General features: G+C 49.3%; 1 protein-coding gene across 2 annotated transcripts in view; it reads right to left on the reverse strand.

The window, feature by feature from the left end:
* LSG1 (large 60S subunit nuclear export GTPase 1) overlaps nt 1-21,685 on the reverse strand; it is a 92,954-nt gene that overhangs the window by 69,178 nt on the left and 2,091 nt on the right. For both annotated transcript variants that reach the window (XM_029615792.1, XM_029615791.1), the window contains exons 2-3: nt 13,139-13,265; nt 995-1,115 (exon numbers count right to left, since the gene is read on the reverse strand). In XM_029615792.1, the coding sequence (XP_029471652.1) occupies nt 995-1,115; nt 13,139-13,265 (248 nt within the window). The remainder of the gene's footprint in view (nt 1-994; nt 1,116-13,138; nt 13,266-21,685) is intronic.

Raw genomic sequence — 21,685 nt, forward strand, 5'->3', positions numbered from 1 at the left:
TGATGTACTAAAGGGGTCTTCTCATTTTATGTCAATGGGAAAAATATGTAGCACATAGACCCCCCCCTAAGTCTTATTTGCACAGGTATAAGGCTATGAAAACCCTAAGGAAACACTGGCTGAAACGTAACAGTGATCTTCTCTCCATGTGTGAACCATTGTTAAAAATGTCATTCATAGTGCAACCTGATAGGCTGATCCACTCCTGGTTTTGTTAATCATCATCCCACTGCAATCTGGGACCTTCCCTTTAAAAATCATCTAAAGCCGCAGACTGTAGGGCAGCAAGTAGTTAGCAACACCAGGGTCAGAGCAGACTGGCAAAAGTTAATTTCAGCAGCAAATTAGTACCAACAGTTTGCTTTCGTAACACTTTTTTTTTAAAAAAGAATAAAAACTAAGATACCAGCACAGTTTGCAACAATCAGAGAGTATCAGATGATTGGCCAAAAGATTTCCTGATACCCCAAGTCATTTGTTTATTCAGGCAGCAGTCTCTGTCTAATGAATGGCCCCACTCCAACTGAAAAACTGGTTCCCTGGCTATTTTAAAACTTTTTTCAACATTATGTATGGATAGGAAATTTATAGATGCTCACTAATATGTTAAGTAATATAGACTTGTGTTTCTCACTTTGCACAGCTTTCAGTCTCTTCAATTCTTTTGGCAAAATATGCCGAATATGACACCAGAAGAGCAACTTTCAGGAGCACAGGTGGACTTTCTAAAAGTGCTGGTCCAGCCTACCAGGTGTTTCTCAGCAGTAACTCTAGCCTACAACCCCCGAATCAGGCAGGGGTGCATATGTTTTCTAATGCATTAATCACTAAATATGTGTTAGTTCCACTATGTAAGGTATCAAATATCATGACAACAAGTATGTTAATACCAAAGGAAGCTTTAAATTCCTTGTCTTATTTGAAGCAGTGCAACTGCTGTGCTATTTCTACATAATTCAGGAGTTTTAAAGGAATTGTCCAGTGTTTTTCTCACCTCCTTGGAATACATAAGAACTGCTTGTTTTCAATTTGAAGTTTCTGGATTCGTTTGGTCTCCTCTGCCGACAGCAGACCTGTTCTTGCCTCAGCAGGAACAAACTTAATGTTCAGTTTCTCTGTCCAAAGAAAAAAAAAAAGAGAGAGGTAAGCTTACTAACAGAGACAAGATAAATAGGGGCAGATGTTAACGCAGCACAGCGATATACCATAATGCTCCTCCGTAAGAGCACAGTTTACAAACTTGCTCTGCCTTTGCAGTGTATTTGAAAATATGTATATATGTTTCCTTGTTATGCAGTCATGCCGTCATTTTAATGATATTGCACAACTTGAGTTCTATACATGCTGTAGAGCCCTCTCTCCTGATTGGTTATCTTTTGAATGATTTTGAGCTTCTTGGATCTTTCCTGTTTTGTTTCTCTGTCTGCTTTCTCTTGCCTGCTCTCATTGGTTCTTTACCACTTGGAATGCCTGGGATTTCTTTCAGTTGGTTCTCTACAGGCTAGCAGGTCCTCCTGCTACGCAGAAGCATTGCTTTTCAGCATTCATTCTCCGCAGCTTCTATCTTAGCTCTATTTGCTTCCTTCAGACTACTGAGCTACCAGAGAGAACTTTTCACAACCGTGACAGTCTCCTGTGTGGCTACTCATTCTGGGCCAGATTTTCAGAGGATTTACGCGCGTAAAGGAAAATTAGTATCCTTACCTGATAATTTTCGTTCCTATAGTACCACCGATCAGTCCAGACTCCTGGGTTTGGCCCCCCCCTAGCAGATGGAGACAGAAGTTTACCAAACAAACTCCGCCTCATATAGGCTGGTGCCACCTACAGTCTGGCAGTATTACTTAATGTCAAAGCAGAATGGATTATAAAAAAACCCAACTAACTATATACAGTAACCGAACAACCGGAAAAATTGGCTCACGGAATCCCCAGCTGAGATCAGCACCCATGGGCTGCTGAAGAACCAAAAGATCTGCAAGAAACGAGACAGCAACACAATAGCGGGGTCTCTCCAAACTGATAAGACCCCAAATCAGGGCGGGACTCTGGACTGATCCGTGGTACTACAGGAACGAAAATTATCAGGTAAGGATACTAATTTTCCTTTCCCTGTACGTACCCGGTTCAGTCCAGACTCCTGGGATGTACCAGAGCGTTAACTACTTGGGATGGGATCCGGAGAGGCCCGCACGCAGTACCCCAGATCCAAATGTTCCTGTCCCAGCCGTCTGAACATCCAAACGGTAATGTCTAGTAAAGGTGTGAAGCAACTTCCACGTGGCCGCCCTACAGATTTCCTCGGGTGACACCTGATGACTTTCCGCCCAGGAAGCAGCCTGAGATCGAGTAGAGTGCGCCCGAAGGCCCACCGGCAATGGTCGACCACTTAACAAATAAGCCGAATTAATGGTTTCCTTTAACCAACGAGCTTTCGTGGTCTTGGAAGCCATATTACCCCGACGAGGTCCACTCGGGTAAGTTCCAGGTAGCGGAGCAAAGCTCGGCGAACATCCAACTTCTTTAAATCCTTATAAACGGGGTCCGCCCACTCTTGTTCAGAGAAAGCTGCAGCTCTACAGACTGATTCAAATGGAAAGAAGACACCACTTTGGGTAGAAAGGATGGAACAGTACGTAGTGAAATGCCTGAATCAGAAATCCTCAAAAAGGGCTCCCTACACGATAACGCTTGAAGCTCCGACAGCCGGCAAGCGGAGGCAATCGCCACCAAAAATACGACCTTCAAAGTGAGATCTTTCAATGTTATCCCACGCAGAGGCTCAAAGGGTGCCGAACACAAGGCCTTAAGGACCAAATTCAAATTCCAAGACGGACATGGATCCCGTACAGGAGATCTCAAATGTTTGACCCCGCGTAAAAAACGGTAGACATCTGGGTGCGCCGCCAAACTTAGGCCACGGATGTTACCTCGCAATGAACCGATTGCGGCCACCTGTACTTGTAACCAACCCCAGGACAATCCTTTGGATACACCATCTTGAAGAAAGCTCAAGACCTCAGAGACTCCCGCCTGGGTAGACTTAACAGCCCTGGTGCGACACCAAGTATTGAAAACCTTCCATACCCTGACATAAGACAAGGAAGTGGAAACCTTACGGGACTGTAACATGGTAGATACCACCGCATCCGAATATCCCTAGGAAGTTAGACATTTCCTCTCAAAAGCCATGCCGCTAGACAAAAGCATTCGACCTGATCGAAATAAACTGGACCCTGACGGAGTAGGTCCAAGAGGTCCTGAAACCGTAAGGGACCGTCGATGGCTAGATTGATCAGGTCCGCAAACCACAGACGCCTCGGCCACTCAGGAGTGACGCGAATTACCTCCAACGGATGCACTTCTATCCTACGAAGAGTGCGCCCGATGAGCGGCCAAGGAGGAAACACATATAGTAGAATCCCATCTGGCCAGGGAAGAACCAACGTGTCCGCGCCCGGCTCTCTACAACGGGCAAAGAAGTGTGACGCCTTGGCGTTCTGAAACGTCGCCATGAGGTCCATCCAAGGTGTTCCCCAATGGGCACAAATGCGATGAAAGGCTTCGTCCGCGAGTTCCCATTCTCCGGGATCTAGGTAATGTTGACTGAGGTAGTCCGTTCGAATGTTGTCTATCCCGGCAATGTGAGAGGCCACTATGCTGAACAGATTTCGTTCCGCCCAAGCGATTAGTAAACTGGGCTTCCAATGCTACCGGTTGACTTCTGGTTCCCCCCTGACGGTTGATGTACGCCACCGTGGTCGCATTGTCTGACATAATACGTACCGACTTGCCACGGAGAATTGGCAGGAACGCCTGCAGTGTTAACCTTACCGCTCTGGTCTCTAGACGACTGATAGACCAACGAGCCTCCTGTGCGGACCACCTGCCCTGCACGGACTTCCTCTGACAGATGTGCAGGGCAACCGTAAAGGCTGGAATCCGTGGTGACCACCGCCCAGTCCGGAATGACCAGAGGTACTTCCCACCGTAACCTGTCCAGGTTGAGCCACCAGGCACCCCGATGTGGAACTGTTCTGAGACAGGGTTCCAGCGGGAGAGTAAAGCTGATTGTAAAGGTCACATATGAGCGAAGGCCCAAAGGACCAACTCCAGAGTCGAAGTCATGGAACCCAGCACCTGTAAGTAATCCCAAACAATCGGAGAGGGATTGGCTAGCAGGGCCCTTACTTGCTGCTGAAGTTTGACCCTACGTTCCTCTGTGAGAGATACCATACCCTGCCAAGTATCGAACAGAGCTCCCAAAAACTCCAAGGATTGGGAGGGGACCAGATGACTCTTGGTCGGGTTGACTACCCAACCCAGCGACTTTAGCAACTGCAGTACACGAGTGATCACCTCCTGGCACCGCAATTCCAACTTCGCCCTGATCAGCCAATCGTCCAAATACGGATGTACAAGGTATCCCTCCTTGCGGAGCTGCGCCACCACCATGACCTTGGTGAACGTCCTGGGTGCCGTGGTGAGGCCGAACGGCAGAGCGTGGAATTGATAGTGGCGCCCCAATATGCAGAACCTTAAATAACGTTGATGATCTGCGCGTATGGCGATGTGCAGGTAGGCTTCGGTGAGATCTAGTGAGGCTAGAAATTCCCCCCGTCGCACCGACGCAATGACGGACTGTAGAGTTTCCATTCGGAAACGAGGAACCCGTAGGCATCTGTTGACGCTCTTGAGATCGAGAATAGGATGAAAGGTTCCTTCCTTCTTGGGTACCAGGAAGTAAATGGAGTACCAGCCCATCCAGATCTCCTCTGACGGTACTGGCACGATGGCTCCGAGTGTGAGAAGCCGCTGAAGCGTCTCTTGAATCACTGTGCATTTTGGTTCTTGACCGCAGGGAGAAACTAGGAATCGTGGACGGGGCCTGCGTGCAAAATCTAACGCGTAACCATGTTTATTACCGAATGGACCCACTGGTCTGACGTTATTTTGGCCCACTCCTCGAAGTACAGATTCAATCTGCCTCCCTCCACTGGGACAGAGGACTGAGCCAGCCACCCATCATTGTGAAGTCTTTCCACTCGGTACACTCTGTCCGGAGCCAGGTCTACCGAAACGCCGGCCACGAAAGGACGGAGTGTAGTATTGCTGCTGGCTGGCATTGTGACGAAAGGAAGAACCCGATCCCCGAGAAGTCTGGGGCTTCCGTCCCCCGCGAAACCGAGGCTTGGAAGAAAAGGTTCCTCTCAACTTTGGTTTATCCTCCAGCAGCCGGTGCACCTTATTCTCACCCAAGGACTGAATCAGGTCCTCTAGCTCCTTACCAAAGAGAAGCTTACCCTTAAAAGGCAGGGAACCCAGGCAAACATTGGAAGAAACATCCGCCGCCCAGTGTCGTAACCACAACAGACGTTGGGCTGACACCGCCAACACTATAGACCAGGCCGACGTGCGCAGCAAATCATAAAAAGCATCCGCGCTAAAGGCAATAACCCGCCTGAAGAGCTTCCTCCTGTGACAGTCATTGGCCAGTAACTGCTGTACCCAACGTAGACCTGCCCTCAATGAAAAATTGCTACATATTGCTGCCCGGATCCCTAGGGCAGAGACCTCAAAAATCTTTTTAAGCTGGACTTCCAGTTTCCGATCCTGCAGGACCTTAAGGGCCGTGCCCCGCAGTAACCGGGATGGTGGTCTTCTTCGTGACCGCTGCCACTGCTGCATCCACCATAGGAACCTGCAAAAGCTCCAAGGCCGCTTCGGGCAAGAGGTATAACTTGTCCATTGCCTTCGCCACCTTCAGCCCCAACTCCGGAGTGTCCCTCTCCTTAAACATCAAATCTGTGGCTGAAAAATGAAAAGGGAAAGACGAAGGCGGCCCCTGGAGACCCAGGACCACAGGGTCCGTGGTTCCTAGACACGACTCCACCTGAGGTAGCTGAATCCCTAGCTCCCCCAAAATAGCCGGAATGAGAGGCCCTAACTCATCCCTGCGAAACAGTCTGACCACCTTCGGATCATCACCGTCCACCCCATGAACCCCTCGGAGCCCGCCCTGCTGCCTCTCATCCTCTCCCTCCACCCCCCCGAGGGGGCTGAGAAGGTAAATCTCATTCGTCTGGGTCCTCCGATTCCTCTGAATCCGAGGAAGACTCAGGGTCAGGCAGCGGGGTCCTTAGGGGCTTTGGTCCCTGGTCAGCCGAGGCCCCTGCATTAGGAGGGCCCCGAGGTCGCTTCGTAGGAAGGGGCTGGGATTCCAGGGAAGGAGATTTTCTTTTATGTGCCCTCCGGGCCTTAGCCTTATGCATCAGAAGGATGAAATCCGAAGAAAATGAGGACTCGGAAGACGTATCATCCATGTTCTGTGCCGCTGGAGCATCCACAGCTACTCTGACACTAGGCGCAGGTCTGTCCCCCTCGGGGACCCTGCGCTGAGGAGACAGACTCGGGGGAAGGTCCTCATCTCCTGGAAATGCCTGCGCTGTAGCTTCCCCTATTCCTGAAGGAGACAAAATGGCGGCCGCCATCGGGATCGCCGACCCCAAGGGACCCAAAATGGTGCCCGTTCCCGTGCTTCCCCGGAACGGGCCAGGGATAGCAGCAGGCAGCTCCCCATATGCTCCCATCAGCGTCTGGGCCTGCAGGACCACCTTTTCGGCGGCGCAGAGGCACCCTCACCCCCGAATGCGTAGGTAGCACAAAGACCCTCGCGCCGCGCCGCAGGCCCGACATGCGGTCAGACGCGGCATGGTCGGGCAGGCGAACAAAAATAACACCAACCCCCCAAAAACGTGGCGAAATGGCGCCTAACTATCCCCCTCTGAATGGAGGGGCAACGGGAGACGAAACGCCGAAAATAAGAAAAAAATTTTTTTTTTTTTAAACGGTACCTGTCCAGCCGCCTGGGTCCTGAATCCACTGGGGGGAGGGAGCCAGGTTCCCCGGTATCACCCCCAGTGGTAGGGTGCGTTGGTAAACACGGGTTCTCAACCCCCAATACCCAGCCTCTGTAACCAGGGAGGATGGTCCCCTCAGGACCTCACAACTCCCCGGGAGGCAAAAGACCTGGACCTGCAGGAACACACTGCGGTTGGTCTCCAACTAACTTGTTTCTAAAACTTCTTTATTTATTTATTTTTTTTAATTGGTTAAGTTTGTATAAATGCTTGCCTAACTAACAAAAAACCCAGGCTAGGCCCCACCAGACTGTAGGTTTGGCATGTCTTCCACCTGCTGTAGACAGAAGAATACTGCCAGACTGTAGGTGGCACCAGCCTATATGAGGCGGAGTTTGTTTGGTAAATTTCTGTCTCCATCTGCTAGAGGGGGGGCCAAACCCAGGAGTCTGGACTGATCCGGGTACGTACAGGGAACCTGTTTTACGAGCGCCTATTTTAAAAAGGCCCAGCGATGTGCGTAAAGCCCCGGGACGAGTGTAAGTCCCGGCGCTTTACAAAAGGGGCAGTCTGGGGGCAGGGTGGGGGCCAGAAGACTCCGACACAGTGGCAACTTGCGCAGGCGTAAAAGATAAGACAAAGGACGGTGGGGGGGAAAAGTTAGGGGAAGGGGTAGGAAGGTCAGGTTAGGGGGAAGTGAAGTTCCCTTCCAGGCCGCTCCGATTTTGGAGCGGCCTGGGAGGGAACGGGGGAAGGAAGCGCGGCTCGGCGCAAGCAAGGTGCATAATTGTGCACCCCCGTGCGCGCGCCGACCCCCGATTTTATAACATCTGTGCGCCTGCACGCGCATGTTATAAAATTGGGCGTACATGTGTGCGCGCCGGGTAGCGCGCGCACTTCTTTTAAAATCTACCCCTCTGTGAGTAGCCACACAGGAGTAGCTTTTGTGCCTCTCATTCTGTGAGTGCTGAACTATTCCTCATTCTAATAAATGTTGTTTGGTATTCAAGGACTGAATTTTTGCTGATACTTGAAGCTGGGAACAAGGTTTAACTGAATGTCTAGGCACTCAAGCTAACATGTCAAGAACAGAGAGCAGTACAATACTGTATGTGCTGAGAAGGAAATCACTTCTGAAAAAAGTGTTTTAAAATTATATCATTTGACAAAAAAAAAAAAAAAGAAAATGTCTGTACTGTGAAATACACAATGAGGTCTTAGCTGGATAAACTTATCTGGCTAACTTTGGAGGCATATTCAACAGTGCAGCCACACTATTGAATATAGTTGCCTATCTTAATTAGTTAGCTGGCTAACCTTAGGACAGCTCTTTGACTCAACCAGACTTAGGGGGCTAAGTCATCCGGCTAACTCAGAATACTGCAGTTAGCCAGTTAACTTAGCCGGCTAACTCAACTCCTCTCAGTTATGTCCCTGGACCGCCCCTAACTTATCCGGCTAAATTCTAGCCTCCTAACTTACTAGCAAGCTAGAATTTAACCAGATAAAAGCTGAATATAGCTGGGTACGTCATTTAGATGAATAACTATTATGTTATCTGTATAAAAGGCTTTTAAATATGGCTCTCATAGAAACTGATATTACCTTTATTAAAACAATTATTGCTACATCATGAATTTGAGCATCTAAGCTGCTCCTTTGAGTTACTGGAAGAAATAATCTCACCTGGACTGGGATCTAATTGGTTCACAGAAGCTTTGTGATGCTATTTATGAACCCATAACAAATATGGACCAATCAGAGCCACCAAATGAAATAATTTGTGATTCTGTTGTAACAGAATACAGCACAATACAATGAGAACCACTTAAAAAATAAAAGAATAATTTAACACTAACAGTTGTATTTGCTACAGGGTGGGCATTACTAGTCATCATGTGCAATTCTGAAATTCAGCACAATGATGGTGCAATTTTCTTTCCATAATCTAATTTAAATGAGAGTCATTCTGAGTATAACTATCTTCTTTTTTACCATACTGCGGGTCAAGGAGCCCTTTCACGCTGCCCCCGATGGCCCCCAGAGCCTCTCCTTCGTTACTCCTCCTCTTGGCCCGAGGTACGCCCCCCCCCCCCCCCGGCAACGTCATCGGCGATGACAGGATCTGGATTTAAAACTCTGCGCGCTCGCCTCTAGAGCCCTCTCTTCGCTCTGGCACCAGTGCAGACGGCTCTGCGCTATCGGCGCCGACCCATCGGGGTCAAGGAGCCCTTTCATGCTGCCCCCGACGGCCCACGGAGCCTCTCCTTTGTTACTCCTCCTCTCAGCCATGAGGTACGCCCCCCCGGGGACATCATCAGCAGCAACAGATCTGGATTTAAAACTCTGCGCGCTCGCCCCTGGCATCGCGCGACCAAAGGGGCATGCCCCTTGGTGCGGCCCTTTGAAGCTGCACCGACCCACACTTACCTTTCTCTAACCATGACAAATCTGATCCCTTTCTACCATCCTTCCCTCTGCAGTCGTTAGCCTCCCCACCACTACAATCTGTAAGTAACCTACTCAATGCTCCCTCCTCAAATACTCCTCTCTTTCAGCTTCCCCATCATTGCCCTTCAGCCTGAATCACCTCTCCCCCTCTCCCCAACTTGCCCCCCAATCCCCCCCACACTTATTTTACTGTTTTCTCCTGCTAAATGCCGCCATTGCTGCTCATCTACCCCAAACTCCCCTCTCCACACTCAATCGACCCCTCTCCAAAGCAAACATGTTATCTCACTCGATACCCAAGCTCAAAAACCCCACACACAAACACAGAAAATCCTTCTTTACTGATTCTACTATTCACCCAAGATTCCTAATACCTATCATGATATCTCCCCCTGACACAATTACTCGGCCTCACAGCTTTCTCTCTTATTCTCTAACTCCCAATCCCTAGTCAAAAAGACCCCTATCCTAAATGACATCCTGCTTGACCACAATCCAGACATATGTGCCATAACAGAAACAAACTGACTTAGTCCTCTTAAACCAACTACCTACTCACTTATATGACATCATCTCCATACCAAGGCACAAAAAAAAAAAGAGGACTCCTATTAGCAATCAAGAAAGACCTCAAACTTATATCCCAGACTGTTAAAACCGCACCTAGATTTGAAATTGGTCTTTTTAAATCCTCTCAACTCCAAGTATATCTTGTATACACCCCCCCCCAGGTCTCCTCGAAAACAATGCCTCCCCTCTCATCGAATTTATTGCCGACAATATAAACATGGACATCCCAGCCATTATCCTTGGTGACTTCAACCTTCACGTTGACTCTTTCCCTTTATCTCCCAACTGTGAAGCCATCCTTTCCTCCTTTAATGCTATGAGCTTTAAACAAATTATAAACTGCCCCACACACAAAGCAGGTCACTCCCTAGACTTAATTTTTATAAACTCTCTCATTCATAACTCTGAAACACCCTCCTGCACCCCTGTCCCATGGTCTGACCACTCACTGATAAAAACCAACCTATCCATAATCAAAACATCCTTTTTGCCTCCCTCCCATAACAACACAATCCAAATTAGAAAACCTTGCAACAAAGAAGACTTAATAAATTCCCTCACAAACACCCTAAATGAACTTGACCTCACTAACACCGAATTTGCCCTCTCCACATGGAACATCATCACCATCAACATAGCCAACAAAATCTGCCCCCTAACAACAAAAGAACTAAACCCTTCCCACAATAACAAAAAAGCCTAGTACTCCTCTGAACTAAAAAAACAAACGCGACCTAAGAAGCGTTGAAAAGAAATGGCGAAAAGATCCATCTCCCACCCTTTTGGCCTCATACAAATCCTCCCTTCACAACTACAGAACCACTATACTCAAAACCAAACGCGATTTCTACGCCATGAAAATTCACGACTTCCAATTTAACGCCAAAGCTCTCTTCTCTTATGTTTCCGAACTAAAACCTCCTTTCCTCCAATATCTGATAAGGACTCCAAAACCAAATGCGACGACCTTGCCCACTTTTTCAATGACAAAATCACTAATCTAATGGTGAATTTTCCCCCTACCAACTCCAACATGTCGTCCTCCCCAAAAAACCCTAACGCTATCCTGAGCTCTTTTGAAATCACCTTCACCTCTAAAATCGAATCTCTCATAAAGAAAACAAAACCTGCTTCACACCTTGCCGATGCTATCCCAATAAAGTACCTTGTAACGATCCCAAATATAATAGCCAAACCCCTAGCTGACATCATCAACTCATCCCTCACACATGGAAATGTCCCTGTCACATAAAAACAAGCCAGAGTCAAACCTATCTTAAAGAAACCTAATCTGAACCAGCCAACTTCAGACCAATATCCATCCTCCCCTTCTTAGCAAAACTCCTTGAAAAAGTAGTAAACCTCCAACTTTCTGAACACTTAGAGAAACACACCTTTCTATTCCCATCGCAATTTGGCTTCCGCAAATTCTTTAGCACCAAAACCCTTCTAATCTCCCTCACAGACACACTCCGGGCCCCCCTGGTATCACCCCTGCCAGGAGTGGTTGCTGGGTAAAAAACCTCCCCAACTCCACTGACCTCAGATCCAGGAGGGATAGTCCCTTCAGGACCTCCCAACCTCCTGGGAGGCAGTGAGGCGGCTGGTACAGACTGCTGTATGTACTTTTTTTTTTTTTTTTTTAATTAAAGGAACAGCCTCTCACAGACAAAAGACCTAAAAACCTTACTAAAACTAATTCCTAAACAACCTGACCAGAAAAAAAAACTACCACAGACTGCAGGTTTAGGCACGTCCACCTCTGCTGGGAGACAGAGAAATACTGATGGACTGCAGGTGGCACCCCAGGATATACTTCAGAGTCAGTAGAATGTTTCTCTGCCTCCCTCTGCTGGATTGGTGGCATAACCCAGGGTCTGGACTGATCCAGGTACGTACAGGGAAATACTAATCCCCATCACAGAATCCATTCCCAAGTCCCTCAAGCTCTGGGAAAACTGCCTCACATCGATCAACCAACTCCTTACCAAACTGAATCTTGCTTTGAATACCTTGAAAACGGAATTCCTTCTTATATCTAAGTTCCTTACTGACTTCAACTCCTATCTCCCTTCAAACCCGATCGTTCACCAGGTAAGAGAACTTGGCGTCATCTTAAATAGCCAACTGAACCTAAAAAAATTCATAAACTCTACCATGAAAGACTGCTACTACAAACTGCACGTTCTAAAAAAAACTAAGACCCCCCCTCCTTCATCTTAATGATTTTCGTACCGTCCTTCAAGCAATAATCTCCAAAATAGATTACTGCAACTCCCTACTCCTTGGCCTTCCTGAAACAACCATCAAACCCCTCCAAATGTTACAAAATGCCACTGCCAGAGTCCTCACAAACACACGCAGAAACGATCATATCACGCCCATCCTAAAAGACCTCCACTGGCTCCCAATCCCCTTCAGAATTCTCTATAAAAGTCTTTCAATTATACACAAGACACTCCATAACCATAACGTACTGGCTTAACGACTCCTTATACTTCCAAACCCCTAATAGACCTACCAGATCTGCCTACAATGGAACCTTACGCATACCCTCTCCTAAATTTATACATCTAACCTCCACCAGAGAACGAGCTCTATCTATTGCTGGCCCTTCTAACTGGAACTCAGTGCTCCCCGACCTACGGCTGGAACCCAGCACTCAGAAATTTAAGAAAAATCTGAAAACATGACTCTTCAAACAGGCCTTTGCATAACTCCCTCTTCTCCACCATATCCATCCTCCAATCGTTAGTATACTTATATTCTAATGTTCCTGGAGAAATTGTACTTTTTCTTGCTTCCTTTATCCTGTTCTTCCCCTTTGTTTTTTCACTTAATATATAATTATTAATTATTTTGAACTTGTAACTCCCTCTTTAACATTTGAGATGCAACTTCTTTTCCTATTCTTGTTTAACGTTTTTGTTATTTTGTTCCGTGCAAACAGATGTGATGAGCAAATGAACGTCGGTATAAAAAAAAGCTTTAAATAAATAAATAAATACATTTTAGTCTTCCTCGCTGGATGTTCATTAACAGAAACAAAAGCCATTCTGATCACACTCCTCTCCTATCAGCAGCTTTGAAAAAGAACCCCACTGGAGATTATCAGTTTGGTTTCAATAATAAATATTTCATTCATAGGAATTAATAGCAGATAGCAGATCAATCCAGTTAGCCCATAATCCCCGCAGATGTACCACTAAAAGATCTTCTGTGCCTATGCTCTAATGTTAGCTCAGCAGAAAACCTACCAGCAACAAATTCAGTTCCTGCCAGCTCAGCAGTTGCAAGAAAGTCATCAAGGGAGCTTTGCTCAGTCACTGATTGAAGGTTCAGTCGGTCCCAGGTATAGCCATCGTTTAATTCACTTGTGTGCAGCTACAAAAGGATGAAGGGAAATCAAACTACCACTCTGCAAACCTGCGTTAAGACAATTAGAGCTCAATAAAAAATCGAAGGAATCCAGACACACCTGAAATAAAGGAAAATTGGTTCTTACCTGCTAATTTTCGTTCCTGTAGCACCACGGATCAGTCCAGACAGTGGGTTGAGCCTCTGTCCAGCAGATGGAGACAGAGAAAAACTGAAAGGGTATCCTATATCAGGACAGAGCCCCCCCCCCTGCGTCCCTTCAGTATAAAGGATATCAAAACAGAAAAATAGAACGATAACCCGGAAAAAAGATCAAGCAAGAAAACCTTTAAACCATGAACTGGTAAATTGAAAATGCAAAACATTGCGATAAAAAAGATTGCTCTTATATAGATATCTATCAGGTAGATACTCCCGGTGCCTAAAAATTCTGATAGGAAGCCAGAATCTGATAAGAGACCACTTGTGCAGCAGTGCTGTGGAAAAGAAAGGAACAACTTCGAGCAGACATATAAACAGTAACACAGTCAGGCCAGGAGTCTGGACTGATCCGTGGTACTACAGAAATGAAAATTAGCAGGTAAGAACCAACTTTCCTTTCCCTGTACGTACCCGGATCAGTCCAGACAGTGGGATGTACCAAAGCTTCCCTAAGTAGGGTGGGACAGAGATAGTCCCGCTTGAAGTACCTGCCTGTCGAAGGAGCCAAAAACTGGTGCCTGGACATCGAGATGATAGTGGCGAGCAAGGTATGCAGCAACTTCCAGGTAGCAGCCCTGCAAATCTCCTGTGGAGACACCAACTGACTCTCTGCCCAAGAGGTAGCCTGAGAACGCAAAGAATGGGCCTTCAAGCCCTCCGGAATTGGCCGGCCCCGACAGATATACACCGACGCAATCGCCTCCTTAAGCCACCTAGCAATAGTAGCCTTAGAAGCCTTATTTCCTTTATTGGGCTCGCTCCACAAGACAAAGAGATGATCAGAGATGCGGAACTCGTTCGTGACCTGTAAATACTGCAGGAGAACCCTCTTGACATCCAGCTTTCGGAGCTCCCTGCCCAGCATGCTGGCGACATCCTCCGAGGAGAAAGCCGGAAGCTCCACGGACTGATTCACGTGGATGGAGGAAACAACATTCGGTAAGAAAGAAGGGACCGTTTTAAGAGAAACCCCTGAATCAGAAAAACGCAGGAAGGGTTCCCTACAGGACAAGGCTTGGAGCTCGGACACTCTCCTGGCCGAGCAAATGGAGGCAAGGAACACTGTCTTGAGGGTCAGGTCTTTAAGGGTTGCCCGCCGGAGAGGCTCGAAGGGCGCCTCACAGAGAAGCACCAAATTAAGGCTCCACTACAGACAAGTAGCCTGAACGGGCGAGTTCAAATGCTCAGCACCCTTGAGGAAGCAAACAATATCAGGATGGGCCGCCACCGCATAACCATCAACCCTCCCTAGGAGGGAACCAAGGGCCGAGACCTGCAACCGCAAAGAGGTAAAGGACAAACCTTTCAAGAGGCCACTCTGAAGGAAGGAGAGAATTTGAGACACAGAGGCCCTGCGTGCCGGGACACCGGACTCAGAACACATATTCTCAAACACCCTCCAGACCTGGACATAAGTGAGAGAGATAGAAGTCTTACATGCCCGTAACAACGTGGAAATAACTTCCTCCTTATAACCCTTCTTCCTCAGTCACCGCAGCTCAAAAGCCAGGCTGCTAGACAGAAGCAATCCGCCTGATTGAAAAATACGGGACCTTGGCGCAGAAGGTTGAGAGGTGACAGAGGCGCAGCGGACCCTCCGTTGCAAGGTTTACGAGGTCCGCGAACCATGGCCTCAGCAGCCATTCCGGAGCCACAAGGATGACTGGGCCCTTGTGAAGTTCTATCCGTCTGAGAACCATTCCCACTAGAGGCCAGGGTGGGAACACGTAGAGAAGAACATCGTACGGCCAGGGGAGGACTAAGGCATCCACGCCTTCCGAGCAGTGCTCCCGTCTGTGACTGAAGAACCTGGGAGCCTTTGCATTTCCAGGCGTGGCCATGAGATCCAAGTGGGAAGCCCCCCACTTGCGCACGATGAGGCATATCGCGACTTTGGACAACTCCCATTCTCCGGGGTCTAGATGCTGGTGACTGAAAAAGTTGGCTTGAACATTGTCCTTCCCTGCAATGTGGGAAGCTGCCAGCCGATCCAGATGATGCTCCGCCCAGGAGAGAAGCTTGCTGGCTTCCAATGCCACCAGATGACTCCTGGTGCCTCCCTGGCGATTGATGTAAGCAACTGTGGTGGCATTGTCAGATAGGACTCGTACTGCTTTGCAACGTATCAGAGGAAGAAAGGCCTTGAGTGCCAGACGGACCGCTTGGGCCTCCAGACGATTTATGTGCCACCGGGATTGTACTGGGGACCATAGTCCCTGGGTAGACTGATTCTGACACACCGCTCCCCAGCCGGAGAGACTGGCATCCATTGTAACAATGATTCACTGGGGAGTCTTCAGGGGCATCCCCTTCAGAAAGTGGGCGAGCGAGAGCCACCACTGCATGCTGGCTACGGTAGAGTCGGAGAGCGGTAGTGGAGCCCGAAAGTCCTACGAGACCGGCTTCCAGTGGGACAGCAAAGCGTTCTGTAACAGACACATATGCGCAAAAGCCCAAGGAACCAAATCAATAGTTGAAGCCATGGTGTCCAGGACCTGAAGGTAGTCCTAGGCCGTGGGAATGGAGAGGGACAAGAGATGACGTACCTGATCCATGAGCTTGAGCCCCCGGGTCTCTGGCAGTAACACCTTGCCCACACGGGTGTCGAAGTGCGCTCCCAGGAATTCCAGGACCTGGGAGGGCTGAAGGCTGCTCTTGGAGAAGTTGACTATCCACCCGAGGGAAGTGAGGAACATCACGACTCTCTTAACCGCTATTGTGCAGGGGTCCTCTGATTTGGCACGAATGAGCCAGTCCAGCTAAGGGTGGACTAGGACTCCGTCCCTGCGGAGGGAGGTCGCCGCCACCACCACCATGATCTTGGTAAAGGTGCGCGATGCGGTGGCAAGATCGAACGGAAGTGCCCGAAACTGGAAGTGTTGACCCAGGATGCTGAAGCGGAGATACCTCTGATGGTCGTGGCGGATTGGGATGTGCAAGTAAGCCTCCATAAGGTCGAGAGATGCAAGTTATTTGCTTGAGCGAACCGCCGCTATGACCGACCTCAGGGTCTCCATCCGAAAATGGGAAACCTTGAGGGCCCGGTTGACTCTCTTGAGATCCAGGATGGGCCGGAAGGAGCCGTCCTTTTTGGGAACGATGAAGTAGATGGAGTACTGGCTGGATCCCTGTTCTTCCAGTGGCACAGGGAATATGGCTCCCAGCTCCTGCAACCGGGCCAGAGTCTGACACACCGCTGGACGCTTTCGGTTCCCGCAGGGAAAGACGAGGTAGCGGTCCGGAAGATCCCGAGCAAATTCTAATGCGTAGCCGTTTTTGATCACTTCGAGGACCCACTGATCCGTTGTAACCTTGACCCGTTCCTCCAGAAACAGGGACAGACAACCACCTAAGTTTGGAATGGAGGAATGGGCCGGCCATATCTCATTGCGAGGACTTTGCAGAGGAGCCTTGCAGGTTACCATCTCAGAAGGGCCGTTGGCCACGAAAGAACTGAGACCATGGCTGAGATCTAGCGGAAGCACCCCTCTGGAAGGAGCCCCGGCCTCTGTAATTATATCTGCGCTGGCCTCGGAAGCGAGAGCACGAAGGAAAGAAGGACTTAGTCTGTTTAGTGCGGGCCTCAGGCAGCTTATGAATCTTGTTGTCTCCTAAAGATTTAATAAGCTGTTCCAAGTCCTCACCAAAAAGCAACTTACCATTGAAGGGAAGCGTGCCGAGCTGCGACTTGGAGGAGGGGTCTGCAGCCCAATTGCGCAGCCAAAGAAGCCGTCTGGCCGAAACCGCTGACACCATGGCCCTGGCCTGCACCCAGAGCAAGTCGTAGAGAGTGTCAGCCCCATACGCCACCACAGCTTCCAGCTGATCCGCCTGTTCTGCCTCTGCAGACGGGAGGTCCTGGGTGCTGAGTAATTGTTAAATCCACCTGAGGCTTGCCCGCTGCATGAGACTGCTACAGACTGTCGCCCGAACTCCGAGAGCGAGGACTTAAAAAATCCGCTTGAGATGCAGTTCCAGTTTGCGATCCTGAACATCCTTTAGCGCCTTGGCACCAACCACGGGGATGGTGGTCCATTTGGTGACTGTGGAAACCGAAGCGTTCACCTTGGGAACCTTAAGCATCTCCAGGCATTGGTCAGGCAGGGGATTGAGCTTGTCCATTGCCCTGCCCACCCGAAGACCTGCTTCGGGGGACTCCCATTCCCGTAGGAGGAGTTGCATGAGCATGGGGTGGAAAGGGAAGGTACGTGGAGGAGCCCTGAGTCCTGCCAGGACTGGGTCCACATTCCAAGAGACAGTGGCACCGGTGGATTCCTCAGGAGGGTTTTCAATCCCCAGCTCATCCAGATCAAAAGGAATGAGCGGGTCCAGCTCTTCCCTCTGGAATAATCTCAAAACCCGCAGGTCGTCACCCTCTATTGGGGGATTGGCAATCTGTAGGAGGAGGCTGGGGAGGGTCAGGGGAGGTTGGAGCATCCAGAATTGTCCTGATCCGGACGGAACCCTGGGAATCTGGGGCCCTGGGAGGCTGAGTAGCGGAGACCCGAGGGACCTTTGCCGGGGAAGGGGGGGGGGGGGGGGGGGGGGAGAGCCAGGGAGGGTTCCTCTTATTCCTGATGGCAGGCTAAATAAGATTTATGCAGTAAAAGCACAAAACCTGGTGAAAAAAGATGCTGGTATTTCCCGGGTAGTGGGGGTGGGGGGAGCAGGGGCAGAGGAGTCAGGTACCTCCCCCCGAGGAGGGCATGGGACTGAGATTGGGTGGAGAAATCACAAAATCCAGATCCCCTCCCCCCTGAGGTTTAGAATTCACTGCGATGTCTGAGCCCAAGATGGCCACCATTCTCGCGGTTTTTAGCGAGGGAGCCGGCCTGGAAACGCGTTGGGGAGCCTGATCCCGGACCGCCGACTTTGCTGGGGTCCCGGAGGGTCCTTCACCTCAGGCAAGCAAGCTGAGCACAGGCCATTGCGGGAGAGCCACGAAGTAGGCTCCCCGCAGGCAAAACAAGCTGCCGATCGCGGCATGGGAGGAAAAAAGTGCCATGTACCAGAGCTCAACTACACAGGGTGGGAAACGGAGAGGCCTGCTCTCAACACGCCTGCTCTGAAATTGCCCTCCCTGGAGTCCTGTACATCCAGACGATAGTGATGTGCAAACGTGTGCAACGACTTCCAAATCGCTGCCTTACAGATCTCTAGAGGAGAGATCTGCTGACACTCCGCCCAGGAAGCTGCCTGAGAACGAGTGGAGTGCGCCTTCACTCCCAAGGGCAAAGGCTGACTAGTCAAGAGATAAACCGAATTTATGGCCTCCTTCAACCAACGCGAGATGGTAGTCTTGGAAGCCATGTTACCCTTCTTGGGACCCTTCCACAATACAAAAAGATGATCGGAAACCAGAAAACTATTAGTGATCTCCAGATAGCAGAGCAGGGCCCACCTTACGTCCAACTTCTTCAACTCTTTGGACAGGGAATTCGAGCTATCAAGATGCGAAAAGGACGGTAGCTCCGCCGATTGATTCAGGTGGAATGAGGAAACCACTTTAGGTAAGAATGAGGGAACCGTCCGAAGGCTAACTCCGGAATCAGAGATACACAAGAAGGGTTCCCTATATGACAAAGCCTGAAGCTCGGAAACCCTCCTGGCCGAAGTGATTGCCACCAAAAACATAACCTTCATATCATTAGATACTATCACCTTGGGGTGATAGTATCTAATGATATGAAGTCTGCGAAACAATGCGACAAGGCGATAGCAAAAGCCAGAAGAATGCTGGGCTGCATAGAGAGAGGAATATCGAGTAAGAAAAGGGAAGTGATTATTCCCCTGTACAGGTCCTTGGTGAGGCCTCACCTGGAGTACTGTGTTCAGTTCTGGAGACCGTATCTTCAAAAAGACAAAGACAAGATGGAAGCGGTACAGAGAAGGGCGACCAGGAAGGTGGAGGATCTTCATCAGATGACGTACGAGGAGAGATTGAAGAATCTAAATATGTACACCCTGGAGGAGAGGAGGAACAGAGGTGATATGATACAGACTTTCAGATACTTGAAAGGTTTTAATGATCCAAAGACAACGACAAACCTTTTCCGTAGGAAGAAAATCAGCAGAACCAGGGGTCATGATTTGAAGCTCCAGGGAGGAAGATTCAGAACCAATGTCAGGAAGTATTTCTTCACGGCGAGGGTGGTGGATGCCTGGAATGCCCTTCCGGAGGAAGTGGTGAAGACCAGAACTGTGAGGGACTTCAAAGGGGCGTGGGATAAACACTGTGGATCCATAAAGTCAAGAGACCGCCAATGTAGAGTGGGTGGCTCACCAGAAAGATGGCTACTGCCCGGAGACAATACCCTTATTAAATAAACATACAGATGCTTACTGTGACTCCAACATCGCTCTAAGCTTCAACGGCAAGAGGAAATGTGGAAAAAAGGATTTGCTATCACAAAGAGGGGAGTAGCTGGCTTGTTACGGCGGTTACTACCCCAAACCAAATAAGCCTAATACTTCACTTTCCAAGCATATACAGCATAGTTCTCTGCTTCAACGGCAGGGGAGAAGAAAAGAGGGTTCGCACTCACAAAGCGGGGAGTAGCTGGCTTATTACGGCGGTTACTACCCCAAACCAAATGTGCCTGATACTTCGCTTTCGATGCATATCCAGCATGGCTCTCTGCTTCATGGCATGGGAGAGGCTGATACATCAAGCATTTCCAGCATAGCTCTCTGCTTCAACAGCAGGGGAATAAGAAAAGCTGAGGCTTCACGCATATCCAGAATAGCTTCAACTGCAGGGGAGAAGAAAAAAAAAAAAAAAAGGATTCGCACTCACAAAGCAGGGAGTAGCTGGCTTGTTACAGCGGTTACTACCCTAAACCAAAAGGGCCTGATACTTCACTTTCAATGCATAACCAGCATGGCTCTCCGCTTCAATGGCAGGAGAGAAGAAAAACAACCAATAGGGGCTGTATGACATAGTCTGGGTAAAGGGAATAAACATGGGTGTAGCTTGCTTATTGCAGCAGTTACTACCCCTACTACCCCTAACTAATCAAGCTAGGTATTTCACTTGGATGCAGCTCCATCACTGCTCTCTACATTAATGGTGGGGGTGGAAGGGAAATAGAACCAAGAGTTAAGAGAAAATGATAAGTATGAGAGAAAAAAATGTGTGAAGCTTGCTGGGCAGACTGGATGGGCCGTTTGGTCTTCTTCTGCCGTCATTTCTATGTTTCTATGTTTCTATGTAAGATCCTTCAGAGTAGCCCTCTTCAAGGGCTCAAACGGAGATGAGCCCAAAATCTTGAGTACTACATTGAAGTTCCAGGAGGGACAAGGAGCCCGAAGGGGTGGACGCAAATGTTTCGCCTCCTTCAAAAAACGGACAATATCAGGGTGAGAGGACAGCATTCTCCCTTCCACCGTGCCCCGTAAACACGCAACGAACACAAGACAGTCCCTTGGCCAGACCATCCTGGAGGAAAGCTAGAATATCGGAAACAGCCGCCCAGACAGGTGGGACCATCCGAGAAACACACCAGGATTCGAAGACTTTCCAGACCCTAATGTAGGAAATGGAGGTCGAGGTCTTACGCGACCGAAGGAGAGTAGACACCACCGCCTCCAAATAACCTTTGTTCCTCAAATGGCGCCTTTCAAAAGCCATGCCGCTAGACAGAAGCGATCTACCTGATCGAAATAGACCGGTCACTGATGAAGCAGATTCGGTATTGCCGGGAGACGGAGTGGAGGTTCCGTGGCCAGATTGACGAGGTCTGCGAACCACGGTTGACGTGGCCATTCTGAGGCCACCAAGATAACTTCCACCGGGTGAGTCTCTATGCGACGGAGGACTTTGCCTATGAGGCCAAGAGGGAAAGACATACAGAAGGATTGAGGTCGGCCAGGGCAATGCCAAGGCGTCTACCCCTTCCGCTCCCGGCTCCCTGCACCGGGAGAAGAAGCGTGGAGCCTTGGCATTCTGAAAGGTTGCCATCAGGTCCATGGCCGGCTGCCCCCAGTTGTTGCAGATGAGCTGGAAAACACTGTCCGTCAGCTCCCATTCGCCGGGGTCGAGCTGATGTCTGCTCAGGACCGCGTGAACGTTGTCTACCCCTGTGATATGGGACGCGGCTATGCTTAGGAGATGCCTTTCCGCCCATTGGAAGAGAAGATAAGCCTCTAGGGCCACTGTACAACTCCGGGTCCCCCCCTGACGATTGATGTACGCCACTGTAGTCACTTTGTCGGACAGGACCCTG

This window comes from Rhinatrema bivittatum, chromosome 9 (genome assembly GCF_901001135.1).
Source record: "Rhinatrema bivittatum chromosome 9, aRhiBiv1.1, whole genome shotgun sequence".
NCBI lineage: Eukaryota > Metazoa > Chordata > Amphibia > Gymnophiona > Rhinatrematidae > Rhinatrema > Rhinatrema bivittatum.